The sequence below is a fragment of the Balaenoptera borealis genome (assembly GCF_965194805.1).
Source record: "Balaenoptera borealis genome assembly, chromosome: 3".
Classification (NCBI taxonomy): domain Eukaryota; kingdom Metazoa; phylum Chordata; class Mammalia; order Artiodactyla; family Balaenopteridae; genus Balaenoptera; species Balaenoptera borealis.
The window spans coordinates 50,041,744-50,069,039 of NC_138866.1; the positions used below are offsets into that span (position 1 = coordinate 50,041,744).

Sequence of the window (27,296 nt, forward strand, 5' to 3'; positions counted from 1 at the left end):
GCCCGCGGAGGGCGGACACCGACCACCTGAGGACCCGGCGCGCGTCTCCCGAAACCGGCGATCGGCGGGGGCGCCACGTCCTTTCCCGGGAGCGCGCGCTGATGGCCGCAGCTGTTATAGCTTGGGGCCAAGTCCTAGTTTCCGCTGTTGACCCTTAATGCGCTGCACGTACACGTGGGGTCCTTGAGTTTCCCAAGGAAAGGCATCAGCTCCTATGTTACCGGGGAAGCCTTTTTGCCTAGATACCTTCGGCCCTTTGCGAGTTGCCTAGTGCCAGTTGGGGCGAGACATTTCCGGGCGCTGATGGGCTGGTGTTTTGTTTTGTTTTTGGTGCTCCGGAGGCGACACCTGCCACGTCAGAAGGGAACTTGATATGACAATATTTGACTTGGCAATTCCTGTTGAACAAATTCCCACTTTGCAACCGCTAGTGGGTTGGATGGAGTGGCTGGCTTAACTGCATCTAAGGCTTGGAAAGACCGTCCAGACCCCAGATACATATCCTTCGGACTCCTTATTCCATTTATTAAAGAAGGGCCAGGCCCTGGGTGGGGCGAGGGAGTCTCTCACACTTAGGGTGGTAGTAGTCTCGCCCACTTAAATTTTAAGTGCTCGCCTCTCGCTGGTCCCAGACTTGTATTAAATATTCCATTTTGTCTAAGATGTACTTTCACAAGTGTGAAATGGCGTCCAAAACTAGTGACAATATAATGATTTATTCTTGAATGAGCGTCTCTGTGTACAACAGTTTGAACCTAGAGGGTTATCCGTTGATTATCTTCTGAAAAACGAAGTTGGTTCATGAAAAGTGGTGATAAGGTAGTAAAAAATTACTTGTTTTCCTATTTAGTATTCTTGCTTGTAGAGCGTGAAAGCACTACTCAGCATTTACCAACAGTTAATCTTATGGCTAGAGACAAAAAGGATTAAACTAAAACGACACCCTAGAATTTTCAAAGAAATTGGACTTTATAGGAATTACCTATTTTTTGTTCTTTGAGTGGGTAATAACATAGATGAAAATAGTAAAACACCTGCATAAACAAGTATGTTAAAATATACCTCCGAACCTATAGAAAAAGTTGGGAGCTGGGAACATTTTAAATGTTGGACAAACTGTTGTAATTTTATTTTTTTTATTTATTTTTTGGCCACGCTGCATGGCTTATGGGAGTTCCCCGCCCAGGGATCAAACCCCTGCCCCTGCCAATGAGAGCACCTGAGTCCTAACCACTGGACCGCCAGGGAATTCCCTAAAATTACTTTTCATTTCTTTTATTTCTCCAGGTTTCTGTGCATACCAGGCATTCAACAGATAATTGAATATCTCTGACTTCCCGAATTTGTGCCCACAGTAAACTTTACTCAGGTTTGTAGCTCAGCTGGGTTCAAGCTGGTAAAATCATAATGTCATCATATTCTTAGAGAGGACACAGTCTATGGACAGTGTAGACTTGTCTGCCCTAGCACGTTGGGACCAGATCTTGGAGCTGGTTTTTTTAATGGTAAATTTCATCTAAACTAAATAAACCTGGGACTTCCCTGGTGGTGCAGTGGTTTAGAATCCGCCTGACCATGCAGGGGACACGGGGTTAGAACCCTGGTCAGGGAAGATCCCACGTGTCGAGGATCTGCTAAGCCCGTGTGCCACAAATACTGAACGTGTGCTCTAGAGCCTGCATGCCACAACTACTGAAGCCCGCACACCTAGAGCCCATGCTCTGCAAGAAGATAAGCCACCGCAATGAGAAGACTGCGCACCGCAACGAAGAGTAGCCCCCGCTTGCCGCAACTGGAGAAAGCCCGCGCACAGCGACAAAGACCCAATGCAGACATACATAAATAAATAAAATTTTTAAAAAACTAAATAAAGCTATATAGTTAACAAATATACACCTAAGAATTAGACCTTTATAGTGCTGCTTTTGATAGGGATAGAGTAGGATAATTAAATAGTTTAGAAATCTCACCAGGGGATTAAAGACAGAAAGGAAATTTTAAGGGAGTTTGGGAGACTGTTGTAAGCTAATGACCACTCAAGAAAAGAATCCAGTTATCTAGCAACAATCTACTCTTAACTTGAAGGAAGACCAGATGCATCCAAGTGCCAGGCACACTCAAGCCACAAACCCTGATAGTTAAAACACAAGACAATAGATATGGAGTCTGAATCTTGTCACATGAAGTCAGGGAGTTAGTGGTCCTTGAAGGGTTGCATTTCTGCATGTAGCCAAGACGGGAATATAGGTGAAAGGGGAAAGTAGGTGAAAGGGGACATTATACCAAAACCTGAGATGAATGACCATATTTTAGTATATGTTACCACCCTTTTGCTAATATATATTTGACTTAAATAGTGCCATGACCATCCCGATTAGACCATATAGGGTCAAAGGAGGAACTTACGATGTAAGCCTTTGAAACCGCTAGGGGGCTCCGAGGAGCTCCAGTTCTTTATGTCTCATGGAAGAAAGAATTCAGAGAGAGGCAAAGTGATAGATAAGAAGTGATTTATTAGAATAGGATGCGTGTGAGGCTTATAAGCAGGAGGGAGAGAGGGTGCTGCACCCCGAGAACTTAGTGGGCTATGGTTTTATAATCAAAGGAAAAGTTGGGGGTGGGGAAGACCACCATCTTCCTCATTCCAGAGTAGACGTCACACTTTTCATCATCAGTTCCTCCTCCATGTCGGCTGGGGGACTTTTCTTGTCCCTACATGGTCAAGCCAGGACTGTCATGGCACAATGGAAATAAGCAAAAAGGTGGTAACATGTGCTAAACATGGTTAAATCATTTCAGGTTTCAGTATAATGTCACCCTTTCTTTATATTTTTGTTTTTAATGTGCCCAGAGGAGCATGTCCTAGGAATCAATAACTTACTGAGCTCACTGGACAGGATGTGGGTCTCATACCACCATTGTTTTATTGTTTTGGGGCATGTCTCATACTTCTGTTGCATGGTTTTATTGCTAAGCAAGCCTGCTTGGTTTTGTGGTTAAGCAAACCTGCTTTCTTGAATAATAATTAACTTACAGGGGTCTCCGACACTTTTTTATCTACTTACAATCCCCTAGTGGGATTAACTATTTAATTACCTACTTTGTTACTCTGTCCCTATCACCTTGACATCTACCAAAAAGTGAGGAAGAAGGTGGTCTTCTCCCCTCCCCACGTTTTGTTTGATTATGAAAATATAGCCCTCTTTGTTCTTGGGGCTGCCTTGCCTGCCTGTTTGTATCTCTCACAAGCGTCCTATGTATGCTAATAAACTCACTCTTCGCCTGCCATTTTGCCTTTTCTGCAACGAGACAAAAGAACCTGAGCTTCAGTAAGTCCTATGCTAGGTGAGTGGTTTCAATTAAAAGATAGTGGGTTCGAGGTCCCTCCTAAAGTCAGGGATCGTGGGTTCAAGTCCCATCTGAGATGGAGTGTGGTTTCCCTTTTCCCTGTTGACACTCTTTGATCATGTTTTATGGGTTGTGTTTCCACTATGATTTCCTAATTAATACCCAGCTGCCTCTTCTTAGTATTGCCATGTCAGTTCAGAGCTGCATTACTTCCCTCCAGAATTATTTCTAAACCTACCAGGTCTTCTTACTTCAGTACACTTATTCATTCATTTAATATTTATGGTGTTCTTGCTGTATGCCAGCACCTGTGCTAGATGTCTAAAAGGCAAAGGTGCTCTCCCTCCTCCACCGCTGCTGCCTCCTTCTTCTGCCACTCCTGGTGCTGCTTGTGTGCTCTTTTGATGCGGACCTGCACCTCTTTAGTGAAGCGGGAGCTGAGGAGACTCTGGCCCTCGCCATGGCTGATGAAAAGCCCAAGGAAGGAGTCAAGACTGAGAACAATGATCATATTAATCTGAAAGTGGCGGGGCAGGACGGTTCTGTGGTGCAGTTTAAGATTAAGAGTCATACACCACTTAGTAAGCTATTGAAAGCCTATTGTGAACGACAGGGTATGTCAGTGAGGCAGATCAGATTCCAATTTGATGGGCAGCCAATCAATGAAACAGACACACCTGCACAGTTGGAAATGAAGGCTGAAGATACAATTGGTGTGTTCCAGCAGCAGACGGGAGGTGTCTACTAAAAAAGGGAACCTACTACTTTACTCCAGAATTCTGTTCCTCCAGACCAAGAAGACATTCTCAATTAGAAAACTGCAATTTGGTTCCACCACATCCTGACTACTACGGTATAGTTTTCTCTATTCTTTCATTTTCCCCTTCCCCTTTCCTTTATTGTACATAAAGTAACTGGTGTATGTGCACAAGCATAGTGCATTTTTTTTTTAAAGTAAATGGCCAATGGTATGTTTTGACAGACATCAAATGGAGATGGGTTGGGGAAAAATACTGGTTCTGTGAAAATAACCCCTTTTCTCCATTAGTGGAATGCTCATTCAGCTCTTGCCTTTATATTTCAGTCAGTTGTTTTGCTCTCACTGTTTAACAAAAAAAGAACAACATAAAAATCCTTGCATACCTTGTTCGATGGGAGAATTTTAATGCTTTTCATTTATCATTGTAAAACCAAGGACAATTTTATAACTTTTTTGTATGTAGCTGTTACAAGTAGGGCAATGTCTTTAAATTACTCTAAAAGAAATGAATCCTAGACAGTTTTCCCTTCAAGTCAGGCGTCTTGTTGTTTAAATAAACTTGTTAAAAAAAAAAAGGCAAAGATGAGTTTACATTGTTTAGAAGAGACAAATAAACCAATAATTATACTATAATGGGAGAAATGTTAGATGAGAACATTAGAGGAGTATAAAGCAGCCAGATGATGAAAACAATTTTTTTGCTAAACTAAGGCTTTTTAACATTATCCTGAAAATTCTGGAACACGATTGAAAATGTTCAAGCAGGGGATAAAATTTAGACCTGTTTAAGAAAGGCTACTGTGGTCAGTGAAGGGATTAATCTGCAGTTAAAGCAAGCCTAGAGGCAGCAATACCAGTTACTAGGCTAATACAATAATCCACCATCCACACTGTTGCCAAATTAAATTTTCAAAGGTGTCTCTCATCACAGAATCCTAAAATGTTGAGCTGAAACATAATTTACAGATATTCTAATTCAGTTCTCTCATTTTATACGAGGGGAATGGAAGCTGAAAAGAGTAAAGGTATTTGCCTGTGACCTCATAGATAGTCATTGTTAGAACAAATAGTGCTAGAACTTGCCTCATATGTTGTGCTTAATTCTTCCCAAAAATCTTCATGGATTTCCACTCCACAATTTAATTAAATACAGTTACCCAAAGCCTTGTCTCTTTTCCCCTCGGAATCCAGGTCCTATTACCTAGATGGACAAATCTCCCCAGAGGAGTCTCTATGGTTTTCAGTTCCCACTTAGTACCTGATCTTTGGGATTCCCTGGAGCTCAACTCTGCATTTTATTTATTTATTTTTAGTTAAAAGGAAGCTTTTTTTTAACAGGAAGGTTTTTCTTAATTCATATAAGATCCATCTTTAATATTAAATAGGATAATATACTCCATAGTCCGAGTCTAATTCTAACCCGTGAACACCTTATTCCAGTTTAGTCCTCTCAGATGCTTGCTATGTTATTTGTATTTTAACAGGTAAAAGCCATTAACTACTAGCTACTTAACTAAAAGTAACTACACTGGAAAATGAAAATTTATAGAATTTTGTCATTAGATCAGAGTAAAAAAATCAAACAGGATAAAATTTTGTTTAGAAATCTTTATCATTAGGGTATTCTTACACTTTTCAGAACAAGTATAATTTTCAGAAATTATACAAGGCAACTTATTAAATATCAATATTTAGCAATGTTTTGTTTAGTTGAAATGTTATTTTAATTGTAAAAACCATCTCCGGTTACAAAAAATGATCAAAAATCTTATTGGCTTTAACTTGCTTTTACAAATGTCCTAAGAAGTCTCAAGCTAAACAATATTTTAAGTAGAAAAACAATAATTTTCAAATAGTTTGTTATACTATTTTTGTGGTTTATGTACATATATTAACTGGTTTCTTTTATAGGAAACCTGACTAGAAGTTTATCACTTTAAGTACTGTGAAATAAAGGCAAGAGCTCATCACCTTTTAACAAAAATACTCTGTATGCAACAATTCCCAGTATCAAAGATATTCTTATTTATTTAGTGGTGGATAATTAATTGCCTGCTACAAAATACAAAACAAAATACATATACTGGATTAGTTTTCAGACTGCAGCTGCCCTCTGGCATCCAAAGCAAGGATTTCCCATAAATAAAAGCTGCAAAGCAATTCACCTACTGGTTAGATTAGGTCAATGCTTTTTTTTCACCCTATTATTCTTTTTTCTTCTCCACGGTCCCCATCCCCCACAGTGACACGGTATTATTAAAAACATTAAGTCCCTGGAATTTATGCTTCAGATCAAGACATCATTTGAGTAATTTCAAATGATGTACAGCTCTTCACGTAAAAAAGATGTTTTGTGGTAGTAATTAACTTCAAAAAGTAATTAGATTCAAATAACCTGGCATATCATGCTTTAGCAATTACAGAACCATGATTTTGACACATGGCAATTCATAAGTTAGGCAAATGTGAAATGCTAAAAGATGTGAACAGCTGTTCTTATGTTTAAGTTTAGAGTGCTGCAAAATTCTGGCAATGACTTTTTCAGTTAACATAACCAGCCCACGATACTGCATACTAAGTCATAAAGTACAAATCCAAGGAAGGTAATACCTTTACTAAGTTACAAAACTTTGGCAAATCAATACAGTACTCTTTAACACAATAAAGTATATTTTTGTTGGAGTCATTTATTACTTTCGTGATAGTTTTTACTCCAAAAATGTTAAGTACCAAATTAAAACATTGTGATTTTTAATGGTGGTTTATAGCAGAGCAAATTATTTTATACAATCAATGTCTTTTTAAAACTATACAGTTTCTCCTTTAAAAGTGAGTTCCCTCATGCAAGTTCTACAAGTTTATTGCAGCAGGGTAGTCGTGGGTATGTAAGAGGTCACTCTGCTTGGTTCTGGGGTTGGTCCAAAACCAGGTAGAGTTCCAATGCGTGAAAAGCTTTAAAATTCTACCTTAAGGAGGTTTAATCAGCCAATACCAATTTTCAAGTACTTTTCAAAAATTGTTAAATTTTCACATAAATACTGGAATCCTCAAAATCAGGCAGTCATTTCAGACAACACTGATTTCAGCCCATCCCTTTTATTTAGAAACGCTGCACCTCTTGGTTTTGATCAAGTCACATAGTCTTTCTTCAGCTTATTAAAAAAAAAAAATTCTACCGAAAATACAGTTGTATTTTTTAAATAACAAATAAATATACTGCCAGCTTGCAGAGACCTGGGGAACTGGGTGTTGTTTATCAACTTTCATTATCATTTCTCCACAAATGCTGTTGGTGTCCGTATGCTCCCTCTTGCCGAAGCCGTCAATCCCTCAGTTTCAGCATTTAATTTATGTATTACCCACTCCATTGCTTCTCGACCTTTATTAGCATTTGACGGTATCGTACTTGCCATCAGTCCTTCGAGGTTAACTGCCGAGACTGACTCCTTTCACGGTAATTATGGCTTCTTGAGTCAAAACAGTTTTTTCTGGGTCTTGAGGCAGTGGTTTGTATATGTCTCTCATCTACTGAAACCATATTTGTAAATGAAATATTCGTAGATTTAATTTCCATTGTTTTCTCTACGGGATCCACTACAGAATGTTCTTGCACATATGTTTTGGTTCTTGCTGCACCAATAATAGATTTCACAATGGAAGGCCGTCCCCACTCTGTGCTGAGAAGTCTATGGCTATGCAGCTTTCCAGAAGGATCTATGTGTCTGTCCAATGCATCGACTCCAACCGCACTCGGGTTCATAGGCTTTGGGTATTTCTGCATTGCAGCTGTTGTAACAGTTTCCCATGGGTGGTCAAAGACGTGCTCCGAAGTCCAGATCTTCATGGTGCCGGCGGCCTGCGCGGTGTCAGGGCGTCGCTAGGGCACAATGAAGCAAAGAAGCCACTCTTGCCCCCGCCCCGCCCCTCAGCCGCCAACTCTGCATTTTAAAACATACCATATTTCTTCTAGCAAGTTTGGGTGTTCACAGCAAGAGGAATCTTAGGTTATCTTGTCCAAAATAATTGCTATATGATTACTTATTTAATGCCTGTCTTTACCTCTAGACTGCAAGCTTCCTGGACGGGTTCTGAGTCACTACTGTTACATGCAACATCTAGCATAGTGTTCACATATAGTAGGTACTCAATGCATATTTGTGGAAAGAATGAATGAGTAAATGACTATCTAAATATTCATTCAACAAATGTTTATGAGAGCCTACATTGTGCCAGGATAGAGTAAGCTTACCGATGATTATGCATTTGGTTAATATTTCTTGCGTTCGAGTGAGTAGCTAGCCATTTGGGAGGGAGGGAAACTGGATTTCTCCCTTACTCCTGGGGGATGGTGGTATAAATTTTAGGTGGATTCAAGATTTAAAATGAAAACCAAAAATGTAACAGTACAAGAAAACACAGTAGAACTTGTTTAGAATTTTGACACAAAACCTAAAAGTAGTAACCTAACAATTTGATAAATTTTCATACATAAACTTTAAAACTTTTTGCATGAAAGAATACATGGAACATAAACATAGAAATAAATAGGAATCTGGGGTTGTAGTGACTAGAATAACTTTGCAACCAACATGAAAGTCAAAGGGCTAATTTTCTTCCATGTAAGTATTTACAAGTATACAAACTACAGCCCAGCAACATATTACCAAAGTGGGTTGTAGACTGGAAGAAGTTCTCAGATAAAGATACATGGCTGGCTTGTAAACATAGCAAAACATGTTCTGCATCATCGAAGTTCAAATTGAAACAACACTTGCCATTTTTAGGTTATCAGAAGGACAAATATAAAAAAGTTTGCTAATTCACACAGTTGGGGGAGTGTGGAAAAACAGATATTTTCTATGGGCATGAGGTTGAATTGTTATGATTTCTATAGATGGCAAATTGGTAATCTCTATCAAAAATTTAAAAGTTCATATTCTTTTGCCTCACAGTCCCATTCCCAGAATTTTATTTTATAGACATACTTTATAATATAGATATAGATGTAATTTAAGTATGCAAAGGAATGTTCAAAGATGTTCCAATTTCACTTCATTCCCTATTTTTGCTATATATTTCTCCATAGTATTTATACTCTTCTAAGATGCTTTATGGTCTATTTGTATGATCTATCTGTACAAACAGATATGATCTATCTGTACAAACAGATGCATACCATTGGGTATGGTATGCATCTGTTTGTATAAATGAAAAGAGATGTAGTAAATATATATAAATACAAACATATGTATATGGACACATTTATACGTATGTATGTATACATGCATAGATATGCACATATACTTCTGTGAGTGGATGAATAGATAGGTAGATAGATAGCTACACTTATTTCTTTAAAGATCCTGATAACATGTGGGTTTGGACAGGGAGACTGGAGAAATAGGGGTCTGGGTTGGATAAAAACATACTTTTAAAAATATACTTTATGTATAACAACATTGTTAATTAACTGTACTCCAATATAAAATAAAAAGTTAAAAAATATACTTTATGTATCTGTGTTTTGCTTTACAGTATACAATTAATTAAAATATCAACATCTGTTGAAATGCATATATATGTATATGTTCTGAAATTGAAGATAGCTCAAGAGAGACGTAGGTCTTTAAATAACAAATTATGGATGTAGAATCACAAATAATTGTGAGAATAATTTAAGGAAGAAAATAGGAGATATCTGAATAATGGTGTCTTAACATGCAGATCATTCCAATGTGCTTAAATTCAAAAATAATATCTATACTCTGTCCCATTAGAATGTTTCAGTCTTACAAGTATTACTTTTATTTTTTTCCAAAAGAAAATATTAATAGGGATTATCTGGGCTAGGAGATTATGGCATATTTCTTCTTCTTTGTATTTCATTGTATTTAAGAAAGAAAAAAAGAAAGAAAGACAGAAAGAAGGAAAAGAAAGAAAGAGAACTCAGTATGTATTATATTAGGGGGAAATATGTTTTAAAAGAAGAATTTAAAAGCCAAATACAGAAGAGTAATAGGAATCTGTAAGAAGAGTATAGGATTAAGCTAAAAGCTCTTCACAAACATTGGGTTAAAATGGACTTTTAAAACTGTATTCTCAGCTTTTTTATTGAAAAAGAAATTGATAATTCCATCGGTGGAGATAGATGGTGCTACATTATCTTAAGACTGAGCAGGAAGTACAGCTTCTCAACTGCAGTTTTGTAATATCTCCATCAAGAAGAATAACTTTCAAGACCAGAATAAACATTAACAACTACTTGAATATCAAGATAGTTTAAGAGATTGTTACTGTTCAAGTGTAACTAATTGCTTCTTGTTTGTCTTTTCTTCCCCCCAGTTTTAAATGAGTTCACTTCTTTTGGCCCAGAGGATTATATATCAGAGTATTGAAAATATTTATGGAATTGATCTCAGAACCATTGTAATCTTTTAAAAATTACGGAGACCAATTGGGAAAGGCCTGAGAAGGCTATAGGTGGGCAAATGTTTGATTAGCTTTGGAGAGGCACATGGATTTTGGAAATTACACATCTATGACTGATATAAATTCCAGGCAAACTGTAGAAGCTTGACATTGGACCCTTCACGATCAGGCTTTAAGTTAAAATACCCTTTCAGTCATCTATCACTAGGTCTTTCGTGCATCCTCCTCTCTAGTTACACAAGGTTGTTCATCCTCTCCAAGCTTTTTCCAACTCCATTCTTGGGCTCAAACTCTTCCTCTCACTATGCATTCCCTTCCATCAAGTGCTGCCTGTAAAAACCCCACTCTTCACTTAAGGTTTGCTTCAAAGGCCCCTCAAATGAACCTCAGGCTGGAATTAATCTCTTTCTTCTTTGCTCCTTTTGTGTTCTATGAGCACATGTATCATCTAATGCAATTGTCCTACTAACTTAGTTGTATCCCTATCATTGAGTCGTAAAAGTTGAAACTGAAAACAAAACAAAACAAAAAAGTTGAAACTGGAAGGAAGGGCTCTGAGATAATCCTATTTTCCTCACTATATTTGTTTTGAGGGCAGGATCAAGTCATATCTGGTTTTTAAATCTCTGGCTTGACTCCTTCCTTCATCATCTTGTTTTCGACCAAAAACAATCAAAAACAAAAAACAACAACAAAGAAGAATTCCTGTGTAAAGTTTCCTGCATTATTGCACCCTGTGGTACATTTTATAGATCTAGTTAAAGCTTTGATATCAGAGCCATGTACAATTTTAGGTTTATCTAAAGACATTATAAATAACCATGTGGATTTTAGGGACATTTTTCAGATTATTAGATGGCATTTGGTTTTCACTAGTTATTTTATTACCTAATCATCTGGTCAAAGCAACATATATTGGGCATTTACTTGTTTCTTACTTTAAACTTAACTAACTACATTTAAATATTAAACACACTAAGTCTCGTGTCATTCTTCTGGAATGGTATAGGTGTATTTCTAGGAGCAGTGTGTCAATTAAAAAAAAGTTTGAAAACCTATTTTGTCTCACAAAACGGGAACTCCTACCGTTGACTCCTAGTTATTACAGTTGATTTTAAGTTATTTTGTAATTTTACCCCAGTAGGTGTCAGTACTGAGTTAAGGCAAAAATCCTTTTTCCAAGTGTAAAATTTTAATTAAAAGAATGTAAAAGGTTCAGACGATGATGAAGAGACGGTACGATAGTGACATCATTTATTTCTTGAGGGTTCAAAACTCATTTCTGGGGATTCAAAAGAGACGGGGTCTCGCTATGTTGCCCAGGCTGGAGTGCAGTGGCTATTCACAGGCGCGATCCCACTACTGATCAGCACGGGAGTTTTGACCTGCTCCGTTTCCGACCTGGGCCGGTTCACCCCTCCTTAGGCAACCTGGTGGTCCCCCGCTCCCGGGAGGTCACCATATTGATGCCGAACTTAGTGCGGACACCCGATCGGCATAGCGCACTGCAGCCCAGAACTCCTGGGCTCAAGCGATCCTCCTGCCTCAGCCTCCCGAGTAGCTGGGACTACAGGCGCGCGCCACCGCGCCCGGCGAGCGAAGTCCGCGAAAGAGAAAACTAGAGGCTGAGGTGTTGGTGACGTCATCAGCTGTGCCCGCCTAGATTATTTCCAAGCTTCCTCTTCACATCCGCGAAACAGCGTAGCCACACTGCGCACGCGTCCTTTGTCAGCACTGCCTTCTGGGTAGGCTGTCTCAAAATTTTGAAGAGCGCCTGCGTGCGTTCCGTCTTTCCTTTTGCTTCGTTGCAGCCAAGAAAGCAACATGGGGCACCAGCAGCTCTACTGGAGCCATCCGAGAAAATTCGGCCAGGGTTCTCGTTCTTGGTGAGAAACAGAATGTAGCTTCAGGGAAGGGTTGCTCTGGGGCGCGACGCTGCTTGAAATGTACTGTGGAGGAGCCCGCGGGCGGCGCGGCGGGGGGAGACGGAATCGTAGCTGTGGCTGCCGCCATTGCAGGCCTGTGATGGGTCCGTGGAGACCGGCAGGCAGTGCGGGTGGTGGCCTCCCGAGTGCCGAATACTTTGCTTTCAGCGACTTGCGGTAACGCCATCTCTTTCCTCGCAGCCGCGTCTGCTCAAACCGGCACGGTCTGATCCGGAAATACGGCCTCAATATGTGCCGCCAGTGTTTCCGCCAGTACGCGAAGGACATCGGCTTCATTAAGGTACGGCCGCCGACGCCGTGCTCTCCTGTTTCCGTGAGGGGCCGACGAGCGGGTAGTTGGTGGTGTGGGCATTTGACCAACGCTGCTTTCCTCTTGGAGGTAGCAGGGCCCTTCCTTGCTAGCGGATGATACTGTTGAGAGTTGTGGCAGTCACGTTAATAGAATGGGGGGGTGGGGTGAAGGCCTTAAAAGTAGACTTTCTCATTCCTTTTTACCCACTTCTGACAGTTTTAGGTGCTATGTATAATGTTGCATAAAATTATTTTTCAGAAACAATTAAATACTAAATCTCTAATCGTATTTAGCTAATTTTCAGCAGAATACATACGTTGTCCGCTGCCCTGAAATGTTGGATAGGGTCGTGCAGTGGAATGAGCTTGAGGTTTGGGGCCAGGTAGACCTTTTTAGGATTCAGAGATCTGAATCTTAGTCATGTGACTTTGGTCAAGTCACTCAAAGCTAAGTTTTTGCCTGTGAAAAATAAATTGCAGGTTTGTTGTAGAAATTAATGTATAGATGAAGCTTTCTTGGCTCCTAAAAATCACTTAAATGCTAGAAGTGAAAACTAATTCCTTATTGGCTCTTTGAGATACAAAATAACAGTTACTACCTTTTTATTCATAGTTAGAACTCAAAAATATCGAGTAGAATGTATTTGTTAAAATTAGGTGTCCTTATGTTGAGATGTTACAGTGGATATAAGTTGTTTAACGTGAGATTTCTGTGACAGGAACAAAGTATCTTGAACTTTTGGCTTTGACTGAATACTTAAGAAGTATGTTTAGTGTTACTTTGTGGAAGTTCAAATAACTTAGTTGGAGGTAGTAGATCAGAGAATGGCCCCAAGCCCGGTAATTTTGTGTCCCATTTTTCAGAGGTTAAGATTAAATGAGTTAATTTATGAACGGTTCCTTAGAATAGTGTTAGAATTTGTTACCTACTTAATGACCATACTGAGCTTTTGGTAAAGATCATTTTATGTAGTAGTGTTTTTCTAGCGGGAACTTTCTTTGATGGTAGAAGTGGGTATACCAGTATTAAAATTCTCTGTCTAAAATATAATTGTTGAGATTTTTGGAGCAGCCTGTAGTAGGTGTTCAGTAAATATTTAAGTTCTTTAGATCTCCATAACTAGTTGGGGTGGGTCAGATTTCCAGTTTAAACCTCATTCTGTAATGAGCCATTTTTTTTTCCTGAGAATAAAATGGATATTTAAAGCATTATGCATTAATTCATTTCCTATCTGCTTTTTTTTTTTTTTGCAGTTGGACTAAGTGTGAACTTCTTGAATGGGTCATCACGCATATCTGCCTTCCTCAGAAACAATACTCTTTGTATATAAAATAAAAATTTTAAAACTTCAATTATGAATGTTTTTCATGTGAATGTAAGAGCCAATTGTTTATAGAAATCTTTTAAAAATTATCTTCAGTGGATTCGTCTGCACAATATGTGTCTTATTTTCCTTCAGTTATATAAAAGTATTCTTGCTGGACTCTGGTAAATCCTAGTTTTATTTTTATACTTAACATCTTTTGTTCCATAAAGTGCCCACTATATATAGGAGCATCCAGCATATAACCTGAGACAAATTGTCTTTTGAGTAGTTGACTGGCTACAGTGAGCTGGGCAGTGAAAGTAGAACTATTGAAAATTGATTTTGAGAAAGAAGGCTAGCACTAAAACCTGCTCTGAGCATTTACCTGGTGGTGGCAGTCCTAGCTTTTGGTATAATTAGCAAAACTTGTAAATTTCTCAATTATTTGTATGTGGAAGGGGTGGGGTGGAGAGTGATTAAAAGTAAAATGGGTCTTGTGAGCAAAAGTAGATCTTAGTGGGGCAAGGGTAGAGACAGGGAAACGAGTCTATTGGAATATTTTAGGCAAATGATCTTGGCTTGGGCTAGGATAAGAGTAGTTGAGGTAGTCACAGTGACCTCTTGAAGAGGAAAAAGACTGGATTTGCTGAAGGATTAGTTGTGGGAGAGCAAAGGATGACTCCCAAGGGTTTTGGCCTGAGCAACTGGAAGGGTAGAGTTACTATTGAGCTAGGACTGAAAAGTTGTTTTAGGGAAGAAAAAGTTCAGCTTATGGCATATTAAGTTCAAAATGCTTATTAGACATTCACGTGGAGCTGTGAAGTAGGCGTTTATCTGGAGTTGACAGGAGCTTGGGACTGGAGATTCAACTGGTTGTCCTCAGTATGAATAGTAGCTGCTATTTGTGGATCTCATCCTTGTGACTGGATGAGATCTAAGCCCTAAAGTCTAAGGATTGAATAATACATGGAGAAGACTGTTCTGGGTTATTTCAGGAACAGATGGGAAGATGAGGATTCAACAAAGTAGACAGAAGGAGAACCAAAAAGTGGTATACTAGAAGCCAAGCAGGATGTGATCAACTGTAACTGCCTCTTAAAATTGATTGGTACAGTGTCATCCAACAGGAGAGGAAGTGTGCCAGTGGAAGCTGGAGTGGAAAAAAAGCCTCTTAACTGACTGGTTAAATTAGCTGCGAAATTTTCAAAAACAGTGCAACACATTGCTAGTTTAAGAACCTTAAAAGGAGCTCATGAAAGCTAGGGACACTGAAGCTTAGGTCTCAAGAGCTTCATGGTAAATTCACCTCTACTGACCCTGAATCCCAGGAGTAGATGATAATTCTATGGTGGACCTCCCATGAAGTTTCTGTTTTTTTGTTTTTTTAACATAGTGTTGCTGGGGAAGTGTCTTTAGGGAACAGCTAGGTTTTAAACAGGAAGAGGAGGTGGATAGAATTTTGGTAGAGGAGATTGAGGATGTAGTTTTCTCCTGATGTACTTAGAGTGGGTGGGTGAGAAGCAGTGGCAGCTGAGCAGTTGTAAAGGTTTTTTAGGTGAAAAAGGTTTACTCATATAATGGTTTAGGTAAATGAGGTCTGGTATGTGTTTATGAGAGTTTTGGGGAAGAGATGGACACTGCTCTAGTGGGATAGTCCTGGGTAAATGCACCTGTAAGAATTATGTATTGGTTGAGGGAATGTGTGGAAGGGAACATTCCCTAGCCAGTCCCTGCTGTGGGTGGGTGTGTGTGTGTGTGGTGGGTACGAAGGCTGGTGTGCACAGTTGGTCTTCCCTATTAGTGGTTGAATAACTTAAAGATTCTATTTTAAAATGTATGTGCCAGACGTTATGCTAAGTGTGTTAAGTGTATTATCTTTTTCAAGTCTCAGTGCTCTTCTATGGATATTATCCTCATTACTTAGCTGAGGAAACTAAGGCTTAGAGATTAAGCAATTTCTGCAGTAATTACAAGTTAGAAAAGGATCAAAACTAGACTGGAGTCTGACGTCAATGCTAATATTCTTAATACCCACAACACACTGTAAGGTTGAAAGACTGTACCTCTTGTCCCCAAAGATAATTAATTACATGATGGCAAGCACTACTATTTTCATATTTACCACAGCATGTAGCATGATACCTTGTATATTAATAGTAGGTCCTGAATTGTTGAAGAGTTGAATTAAATTCCCTAGTAAAGCTCAATAATGTTTTTTTATAAATTTATTTATTTTTGGCTGCATTGGGTCTTCATTGCTGTGCATGGGCTTTCTCTAGCTGCGGCGCGTGGGGGCTGCTCTTCGTTGCAGTGCATGGGCTTCTCATCGCGGTGGCTTCTCTTGTTGAAGAGCACGAGCTCTAGAGCTCTAGGCACGCAGGCTTCAGTAGTTGTGGCTGACGGGCTCTAGAGCACAGGTTCAGTAGTTGTGGCACACGGGCTTAGTTGATCGCCATGTGGGATCTTCCGGGACCAGGGCTTGGACCCCTGCATTGGCAGGCGGATTCTTAACCACCGCACCACCAGGGAAGCCCAAGCTCAATAATGTTGATGGCAAAATATGATAGATGTTATGAGAGGTTTAAACAACCTTTGAAGCATGGAGTATATAGTCTTGGTTGACTTACTGAATTAGGGCTGAATGGGACCTGTTAAAGGACCTGTTGAGATTAATTAACTCATTAATAAAACCAGTAAGAGTTTTCTACCAGTTCAAGGGAGAATTCAAAGCATCACACTTAATAGGTGAATCAAGGATATTGAAATGAATTTATAAATAAATGTAAAACTGGCTTTTTCAACGGGGGAGAGAAGTCATTTATCCACCAGACAGAGTTTGTGTGTCCATGGACAAGAATCATTTATGTATAACTTTAAGAGTTGTAAAATAGCTCAAACAAAAGGCTCAGGTTTCCTCAACCCAAGATTCTACTAGACAGAGCTTTAAGTTCCATGAAAAATAGCCAGTAACCTTTTGGTCCATTTTGAAGTCTTTCACAATTTTTTTCCACAGACTTTTAGTCTTTTACCTGTAATTGGTAAAATTTTTGAGTGAATGCTATATGTCAGGCACTTTCTTAGTGCTATTACCATGTCCAAGGCCAGTAAATCGGGAGACGAGGTGCTGAGGCAAGGAATATAACTTTTTTCGGAAAGCCGGCAGACCGAGAAGGTGGCAGACTAACGTCTCCAAAAAACCATCTTATAGGGGTTTGGATGCCAGTTTCTTTTATAGAACAGAGAGTGGAGGAGATGAGGAAGTAAAGTAAAAAGACCGTAAGTTTTGGCAAATGTCCCCTGGAATGGCCAGCCCCGGGGAGGGGATGTGTTCATTTCTTCTTTCTTGCAGCCATCCACAGGTGGACAGGGTCAGGGTGCTTCCCTGAACAAAGGCACTTTGGTTTAACATTCAGGCAGAGGGCGGTGTTCCCCAAGGCAGGCCACTGTGTATAGACAGTATCCTTTTAGTGAACAAAAGCAAAGGAAAGCAAAGGTTAAAAGTGAAAGAAATAGATCCAACATGTCAGATTTGGCTCTTCCCTGTTACAGTGTTTTACTTGAATTAGCCCCTTTAATACACAACTCTGTGAGGTATAATCCCCATTTACAGATGAGGCAGCTGAGACAACTTTTCGAAGAAAGCACAGTGAGATTCAAACCACCAGGTAGGACGTCTTGAGAACTCCTGCTCCTACAATTAAATTCTAAATGTACAACAATTAGAGAAAGCTTTGGTAAATATTGGTAGTCTATAAAAGAGCCCAGAGAAATAATTTTCAATAAAAATGGGAAATTGTATATATGGTACAATTTCACTATGTTAAAAAAGTGCACAGAAAAAAACAAGGAAACATGCCAGTATGTCATCAGTGATTGCCTTTGGGTAATAGAATTACAGGTGATTTGCTTTGAAGCAGTCAGATTAAGATTTGTTTAGGGGTGGGGTATCCAGTGATACAGTGTATAGTGCCCCAGGTACCAACTTTGCTAATTAGGTTTCTGCTCTTCCGCACACAGCTCATTCTATTTTTAGATTGCTCTGATAGCAAGTTCTTGCTATTTCCTTCCACTGATTTCTATCCATTGATATTAATTCTATGTGGTCCTATACAAAACAAGTCTAATCTCTTTCCTGCAAGCAAAAAGGTTATTTAGGCATGAGGACTCATGTTCTGGAATCTTCTTATTTCAGGCTAATCATTACTGATTATTTCAGCTGTTCCTTATAGGACCTGATTTAAGAGCCATCTCTGGTGTCCTGTGAATTCCACTCCATCTAGCTCCTGACAGGGCCTGGCATAGCATGTTTCATAAGGCAGGCACGTGGTAAAAATAGAATGAATGAATGAACAGATTTGGTAATGCCTTTAATTTGTTTGGGCATCAGTGCTTCTTCACTTTTTATGGGCCCTCTTTTACCATTTCAGAAAGACCAGAGACCCTGGCCTTCAACAGCTATCTACATGGCTAATGCCCCTGACGATTTTAAATCAAAGCCTGCTCTGTCTGAGACATAGTTCTTGTTGAAAACTATCTCTAATAATTGGTGCTTTAGAGAATTGGGCTTTTGGGTAGGCATAGCAAAAGGTAGGAGGTGGTCACACCTTCTAGTGGTGTGACTAAGAAGGGTAAAACAAGGTGTTTGAATTTCCTCAATATCCACAAAAAATTGAAAAAGGGAAGAAAAGGAAGATAAGGCTGAGCTGCTAGATGTTTCTCAAGGGTTAATCTAGAAAATTAAAGGCTCAGTTTTTTGATATTGCTGAGTATATATGTGTGTAGCAATCAAAACTATATAGGGGCCAAAGATTAGACTAGATTAGACTATTGGCCGTGCTAGTTCCAGGTGTCCCCTGTCTATAAGAGCTTTAAAGGAATTGAGATTGGAAGTGAAAAGTTTAATCTAGATGGGCTAATTATCATATAATTTAAATTTAAAGTCATTTGGTTAATGAGAAAATAATTCAAACAAGTTAAATTCAGCCTATTATGTATGTCAGTGGTGACCACTCCCTTGAGCTGATTCCAGACTTGACCTTCTGAGTCCTATAAACAAATGCTGGATTCCCTGACAGATGAATTGAAGACCTATAGAACCACAATGCCCCCCTTTCCCTTCACCCCCTAACCCCCCACATTGTTCCTATTAGTCCCCTTATCCCCTAAACACCTTTTTATTTGTTTACGAAGAGATCCCTACCTGCCTGAATTGTTTCAGAACCACTGATCTTGGGGCAAGGACTAAAACATCTCTGGCTCTGGAAATGGCTGCCGTGGTCCTCAACTGAACCCCATCCTAAGAGTTCGAAGGATGCATTTCAAGAAGCTATGCTCTTGGTGAAAATGACCAACATTCCCTTCACCTTGGGATGTCTGCCATTGGTCACTTTCCTGGACTCATTTTGTAAGCAGGTAGGGTAGGGGGATCCCCAGAGAAAGAGAACCAATCATGGCTTTCTTGATGTAAGAGAAGCCATTTTTGGCTTAAACCATTTTGTGATCTAAGCCTGGCCACAGTGCTTGTCCTTGAACAGGTCTCAGTAATAATGATCTTAGGAGAACAAAAGGACAAACTTACCAGGCAAGAGGGGTAACAATAGCGAAGATAACAAATAAGTTGTAAAGTCTCCCAGTTCTGTTTCAGTGGTAAAGACTAGCCTAAAGCACTGTCTTGAACTATTTTGCAGAATTTAAACACCCCCTTGGGTGCTCAGCCACGAGGTTCAACTGGAATCTAAGGGATGATGATGTTGACCTTTTTTGAGCTTTTCTGAGTAACTCCTCCTGACCAGTGCTTTGATGTCTTTGGTCAACTCACTTTGTTGCTCAGACTGCCACTCAGCTGTATTACTGTAAAACCTTTACTAATTCAGTTAACCCTGGAACCTACCAGTGTTAGGCAGGGAGGCGTGAATTTCTATTGACAGAGACTGTGACTGGAGTTGCTAAGGTCCTAACGAAAGGCAGGAGAGCGAAGAGGTACCTGGAGAGTGGGCGAGAGAAGCTAGTGTTGAGAAAAATCATGCCTTCTTTCTGCTTATATATGACAGTGGTTCCAGGGCCAGTAATGCAGGGCATCAGTGGTCTCTTCGAACACATTTTAGGGCAGGTACCTATTCAGGAGCTGCTTTGTAACTTCTTGCTGTGTATAATCCAGGTTTCAGAATAGGATCATTGTAGGTACGTTTATGGTTTTAGACGTTGCAGCAATGAAAGGAAAAAACAGCTTTGCTTAATAAAGTTGTAAAGAGTGTTAAGTACCAGTAGCCTTATGCACATTATACAACCCAGTAATAATTATGCTGATTGTGTAAACAGCTCCCCTGTGTAGACTAGCTGAGCCTCCACTGACAAACATCAAGAATTAACAGCAGGAGCTAGAAAAATCAATAAGCCTTTATCCAGGGAACCAAAGATACGTAGGTTACTAAAACTGTTAACAGTTGCCCATAAAGAATACTATCCCAATATGTTAATGCTAAAGGAGGTTTTGTTTTATTTCCTAAATAATAAAAAGATTACATAATAAAGGACTAGTTGACAGAGTGATAACATTCATGGCAGCACAGGCAAATCAATAAAAGCATAAAATAAGAAATGGAACCCGTTTCTTGGCAATCTAGTTAGTTGAATTTCATAGACTGAGCCTGGTTTACCTTGTGCTCTCTTCACAAACCACAAATCCCATTTTTGATGACATGTGCATCTGTTTTTCCTTTGATGCTAATTAACTTCTATTACCATTCACAAAGATTAACTGGGGACATCTAGCACAGATGATGTATGCAGTCAATCTTGAAAGGGTTTGTGAAAATGAATTCATATTTGGAACTTTTTGGGTAGGTAATCTCCTTAAACACAATTTCCTTTAAAGTGTTCTCCTTGGACAGGAGTCTTTATTGTCTGATTCCTGAGTATCCTAGCTGCTTTATTACCAAGGGAGCCAATCATTGGTAAGGGTCCTTCATTATAGGTTTTCTAAATAACCTTATCCCTTTTTAATGACTTAAATTTGTTCCTGAAAACCCTGTCACTAGGTTAAAAGCTGTTAAATGAAAAAAATTTTTCATTAGTTTTATTAGAAAAAATTTATGGTGTGTTCCATTGCCCCACAAGATACTCAAGTAATTTTCACAAATACAAAAGTATACCAATTAAGCAGTGGAAAAAAAGCTTATAAAAGTAATAAACAATAATTTGAAAGTATTCTGTTACCAACTGGTGTACTGAGATTTAATTCTGGCACTAACTACTGGAGTTAGCGCAGACCCCACAAGTTAAAATTCATAGTCCACAACTAGGCTGCCCTCATTACAGATGCTAGCCACACCTGGGGAGTCCCCAGGCCACCTGCAGGATACTGTTTACTTCCTACCTTTTTTAATGCAATGCTATGTGGGAAAATGAGACAATTCTGTAAAACTTCTTGATAGAAATTGGCCCTTAAGTGCGTAGCCTCTGCCTTGTTATAATTGCACAGGGTGCTAGGTTTTGAGGCCTAATTGTACCATTTGGATGCCTGAGCCAAGAGAAGAATCCTTGGGCCTGCCTGGAACTACTAGGTCATATAATTCCTCTGCCTTTGGGCAAAACTGAAGCTGAGCCCTCCCAGGAGGTGAGGGAGAGAGAGAGGCAGAGATGGAGAGAGGTGGAGAGATAGAGGAGTTGGGAGGTACAGTTTGTGAGGCTCATTTCTCGAGAGCCTGTAAAGTAGGATAGATCAGCATCTTATCTAGCTTTGGCGACCTCCTGGCAAGAATAGTCTCAAAATCTCTCCTTGCTTAGTCTTGGAAGTTCAACTTCTCTTTCTTTTTTTTTTTTTTTTCTTTCTTTGATTTATATTTATGAGGAGAATAGCTGGTTTACACTGCTGTCTAATCACCCAAAATAATCCTTACTGTCCTAGTGAAAGATTCCCACTCTTACATTTAAACATACTAATGGGGCAGTTGTTTTCATAATAAAATGTCAGTGAAATGTGGGTCATTCTAGAAGACAATAACTTCATCTAGAAAATAAACATAATGATTATATTTACTTTAAAGAAGTATTGCAAGTATCCAATGAGTTAACGTGTAAAAGCGCACAGATAGTTGACTGTGGATGGTTTTGGATGGTACAGGCCCTTAAAGACTGGGGACTTGATACAAGTCTAGGCATCTGAGGACTCAGGAGGAGGCTGGACACACTAGGAGCACACAACTCTCTTGTGTTGGTCCATTGAAGAGTCACCCAGAGTTGGAATGGCCATGGCTCCAGGGGCCTGAAGAGTGTATTGGCTCTGTGAGCACTGCTGCTCTAGGGAGCACAATATCAAAGCACTATGGAATGAGTGCCTTGTGCATCTGAACAGGTCGTGCTTTTTCTGGAGACCAGCATCCTATTTTCATTGTTCTGTGTGTTTGAGAAGAACGTATGTTCTGTTGCTGTTGAATGGAATGTTCTGGGTATATCTGTTAGGTCTGTTTGGTCTACAGTATGGTTCAAGTCCAATGTTTCCTTGTTGATTTTCTGTCTGGATTATCTATCTATCCGTTGTTGAAAGTGGGATATTGAAGTCCCTTACTATTATTGTATTGTTGTCTATTTCTCCTTTCAGATCTGTTAGTATTCGCTTAATATATTTAGATGCTCCAATGTTGGGTGTGTATATATTTAATATTGTTATACTTCTTGATGAATTGACTCCTTTATCATTATATAATGACCTTTGTATTTCTCTTTTTTAAATTAAAAGATTATTTTATTAATATATAAGGTCAGAGAGTCTGAAGCTACAGATAAGAAAATGTCTTACGTTACTGTGGGGTGGGGAGCTTCTTTAGTGAAAATACCCCTGTCACCACTGATGCTCAGAACTGGATGCCAAAAATTCCACTGCTGCCACCCGCAAAGAACCTAGTGATGGTGGGGTGGAGGATGCGTGCTAGGGTTAGAGAGTCCTGGCTTCAAATCTATAACTCTGTAGTCCAGTGAAGAGAAGATATGCTCATGCATTCATTCATTCATTTCACAAATATTTATGAACTGTCTCATTTGTGCCAGTAACTGTGCTAAGTACTAGGGTTATAGTGATGAAAAAGATGAATGTACATAGTTCTTGCTGTCATGATGCTTAGAGTCTACTGGATAAGACAGAGCTAAAACAAGTAAGCCCATGGGGAGAATGACAGAGGCAGAGTTCCTCTGAGGGTAGTGTTGAAAAGAGAGCAGAAGAGGAGGCTGAGCTATTTCAGAAAGCAGCCATAGCCTATCCCTATGTGGGGCTTCCTTGGACTTCAGCATCTCAGAGGAGCACAGGTGCCAGGCTCTCTCAGGCCCCAGGTCCTGGTTCCTTTCCACTGCAGATCATGGTGCACTTCTCTAAGAAGTAGTTCTCCTTCACTCTGCAGCTGCCATACATACTCTAAGGTGTCACAGAGCCTGAAGCTGGTATTGAGGATGCACTTAATTTTCAGGGAACTGTAGTGTCCCAGAAGGGAGGCTCTATGCAGGAGGCAGGCGGTAGGTCTTCAGAAGGGGTACTGGTTTCATTCCACTGGCTGCTGGCAGGTGCCTACAAAGACAAGAAGAGCTGCAGCGAGAGTGCTGGTTCATCTTCATGGCCTGGAGGGAGAGCCCCTGTGGGAACTTGAGGGCTGACAGAGCTCTCTCTCCACAATCCAGACCTTTGTCTCTTGTTACTGTTTTTGGCTTAAAGTCAATTTTGTGTAAGTATAGCTAACCCTGTTCTATTTTGGTTTCCACTTGCATGGAATATCTTTTTCCATTTCGTCATTTTGAGCCTTTGTGTGTCCTTAAAGCTGAAGTGAGTCACCTGTAGGCAACATATAGTTGTGTCTTGGTTTTTGCTCATCCAGTCACTCAGTGCCTTTTGATAAGAGAATTTAACTCATTTACATTACTTATTGATAGGTAAGAGCTTACTAACGCCATCTTAATTGTTTTCTGCGTGTTTTGTAGCTCATTTGTTTCTTTCATCCTCTCTTACTGTGTTCCTTTGTGAACTGATGATTTTCCATAGTGGTAGCCTTTGATTCCCTTCTCTTTATTTTTTTTTGGGGGGGCTACATTGGGTCTTCATTGCTGTGTGCAGGCTTTCTCTATTTGCGGTGAATGGGGGCTACTCTTCGTTGCAGTGCACGGACTTCTTATTGCGGTGGCTTCTCTTGTTGGGGAGCATGGGCTCTAGGTGCACAGGCTTCAGTAGTTGCAGTGTGCTGGCTCAGTAGTTGCAGCACGTGTACCCTAGAGTGCATGGGCTTCGGTAGTTGCAGTGTGTGGGCTCAGTAGTTGTGACTCGCGGGCTCTAGAGCGCAGGCTCAGTAGTTGCGGCGCACGGGGTTAGTTGCTCCGCGGCATGTAGGATCTTCCCAGACCAGGGATCGAGCCTGTGTCCTCTGCATTGGCAGGCGGATTCTTAACCACTGTGCCACCAAGGAAGTCCCTCCCTTCTCTTTATCTTTCATGAATCTATTATAGGTTTTTGCTTTGTGGTTACTGCGAGGCTTACACAAAATATCTTATAGATGTAACAGTCTATTTTAAGCTGATAACAACTTAACTACAGTCCCATACAAAAACTCTACCCTTTTACTCTCCCCACTTTTATGTTTTTAATTTCACAATTTACTTCATTTTTATTGTGTATTCATTAGCAACTTATTGTAGCTATAGTTATTTTTGATATTCTTGTCATTTAACCTTTATACTAGAGTTAAGTGGCTAACACACCACCATATTGTAGTATGGTGTAATATACATGCATATACAGACTCACCAAAGCTGGTGAGGCTCTACCCATTTTTCTCAGCTCCTGACTTATGTGGGACTTCTGTGCCACCTGATTCTAACTCTGAGGATACCTGCATCCTGGTCTCTAGGTTTCCACGGATGTGGGTGTGGAAGCAAGAATAGAACTCAAAAGGGACCAGAGTATGCCACCCAGAATATGCTTCTTTGGCATAAGGATTATTTTGAGCTGATTATCTTGAGAAACAACAGACACAGGAGAAGCTCTGAAAAGAGAGCATAAGTTTCCCTTTTGTAAGGGAAATTTACACTTATAGAGGAAATTTCTATTTGTAAAGGTGTCTCCCTTTCTCATACTAGGAAGGAGGAGGAAGACTCTTAACAACTCTTATCAATGGCCCAGGCATTGACTTAAATCTGCATAACACACCTTACTTAAAAAGCCTTGGTTTTTTTGGGGCTTCCATGGTGGTCCAGTGGTTAAGAATCTGCCTTCCATTACAGGGGACACAGGTTCAATCCCAGGCCGGGGAACTAAGATCTCACATGCAGCGGGGCAACTAAGCCCACGCGCTGCAACTACTGAAACTGCACGCTCTGGAGCCCGTGTGCCACAACTAGAGAGAAGCCTGTGTGCCACAACGAAGAGCCTGCGCGCTGCAGCAAAGATCCTGCATGCCGCAACTAAGGCCCGATGCAGCCAACTAAATAAATAAATAAATAAATAAGGAAAGCACTTGGTTTTTGGGTTTTTTTCCATTATGGTTTATTACAGCGTATTGAATATAATTCCCTGTGCTACACAGTAGGACTTTGCTGTTTATCCATTCTCTATATAATAGTTTGCATCTGCTAAACCCAAACTCCCAATCCTTTCCCCCCTCTCCCCCCCACCCCTTGGCAACCACAAGCCTGTTCTCTATGTCTGTGAATCTGTTTCTGTTTTGTAGATAAGTTCATTTGTGTCATATTTTACTTTATTTTTAAATTTTTTTATGTTTTCAGGAATTTCATCTACTTTATATTTTAAAAAATTTTATTGAAGTATAGCTGCTTTACAATGTTGTGTTAATTTCTTCTGTACAGCAAAGTGATTCAACTATATATATATATATATATATTTATATTTATATATTCTTTTTCATATTCTTTTCCATATGGTTCATCACAGGATATTGAATATAGTTCCCTGTGCCATACAATAGGACCTTGTTGTCTATCTGTCAGATATATACTAGTTTGTATCTGCTAATCCCAAACTCCCAATCCTTCCCTCCCCCCTCCCCCCTCCCCTTGGCAACCACAAGTCTGTTCTTTATATCTGTGAGTCTGTTTCAGTTTTGTAGATAGGTTCATTTGTGTTGTATTTTAGATTCCACATATATGTGATATCATATGGTATTTGTCTTTGTCTTTCTGACTTACTTTGCTTAGGATGATAATCTCTAGGTCCAGCCATGTTGCTGCAAACTGCATTATTTTATTCTTTTTTATGGCTGAGTAGTATTCCAGTGTGTGTGTGTGTGTGTGTGTGTGTGTGTGTGTGTGTGTGTGTATACGATATAATGGATACCATAAGATATGGTATATATATATACATATGTACCATATCTTCTTTATCCATTCATCAGTCAGTGGACATTTAGGTTGTTTCCATGTCTTGGCTATTGTAAATAGTGCTGCTATGAACATAGGGGTGCATGTATCTTTTTGAATTATAGTTTTGGGTGTATGCCCAAGAGTGGGATTGGTGGATCATATAGCAACTCTGTTTTTAGTTTTTTGAGGAACCTCCATAGTGTTTTCATAGTGGCTGCACCAATTTACATTCCCACCAACAGTGTAAGAGGGTTCCCTTTTCTCCACACCCTCCCCAACATTTATTATTTGTAGACATTTTAATGATGGCCATTCTGACTGGTTTGAGGTGGTACCTCATTATAGTTTTGATTTGCATTTCTCTGGTAATTAGCGATGTTGAGCATCTTTTCATGTGCCTATTGGCCATCTGTATGTCTTTTTTGGAGAAATGTTTATTTAGGTCTTCTGCCCATTTTTCGATTGGGTTGTTCGGTTTTTTTTGTTATTGAGTGGTATGAGCTGTTTGTATATTTTGGAAATTAAGCCCTTGTCAGTCATATCATTTGCAAATATTTTCTCCCAGTCCATAGGTTGTCTTTTCATTTTGCTTCTGGTTTCCTTTGCTGTGCAAAACTTACAAGTTTGATTAGGGATTTGTTTATTTTTGCTCTTATTTCTATTGCCTTGGGAGACTGACCTAAGAATACACTGGTACAATTTATGTCAGAGAATGTTTTGCCTATGCTCTCTTCTAGGAGTTTTGTGGTGTCATGTCTTATATTTAAGTCTTTAAGCCATTTGGAGTTTATATTTGTGCATGGTGTGAAGATGTGTTCTAACTTCATTAATTTGCATGCGGCTCTCCAACTTTCCCAGCACCAC

The 27,296-nt window shown here is 39.7% G+C and overlaps 1 protein-coding gene and 2 pseudogenes across 3 annotated transcripts; 2 read left to right on the top strand and 1 right to left on the bottom strand.

Annotated features, from left to right (window-relative positions):
* Positions 1-19: 19 nt before the first annotated feature.
* On the top strand, positions 20-4,098 carry LOC309625780 (small ubiquitin-related modifier 2 pseudogene; annotated as a pseudogene). The gene is made up of 2 exons (XR_014249425.1): positions 20-819; positions 1,288-4,098. The product of XR_014249425.1 is annotated as a small ubiquitin-related modifier 2 pseudogene (transcript).
* A 3,279-nt stretch (positions 4,099-7,377) lies between these two features.
* On the bottom strand, positions 7,378-9,614 carry LOC309625778 (PRELI domain containing protein 3B pseudogene; annotated as a pseudogene). The gene has a single exon. The product of its transcript is annotated as a PRELI domain containing protein 3B pseudogene (transcript).
* A 2,652-nt stretch (positions 9,615-12,266) lies between these two features.
* Positions 12,267-14,127, top strand: RPS29 (ribosomal protein S29). The gene is made up of 3 exons (XM_082385792.1): positions 12,267-12,423; positions 12,664-12,763; positions 14,029-14,127. The coding sequence occupies exons 1-3, from the start codon at positions 12,362-12,364 to the stop codon at positions 14,035-14,037; spliced, it is 171 nt and encodes a 56-aa protein (XP_082241918.1). The 5' UTR covers positions 12,267-12,361; the 3' UTR covers positions 14,038-14,127.
* The last annotated feature ends 13,169 nt before the right edge of the window (positions 14,128-27,296 follow it).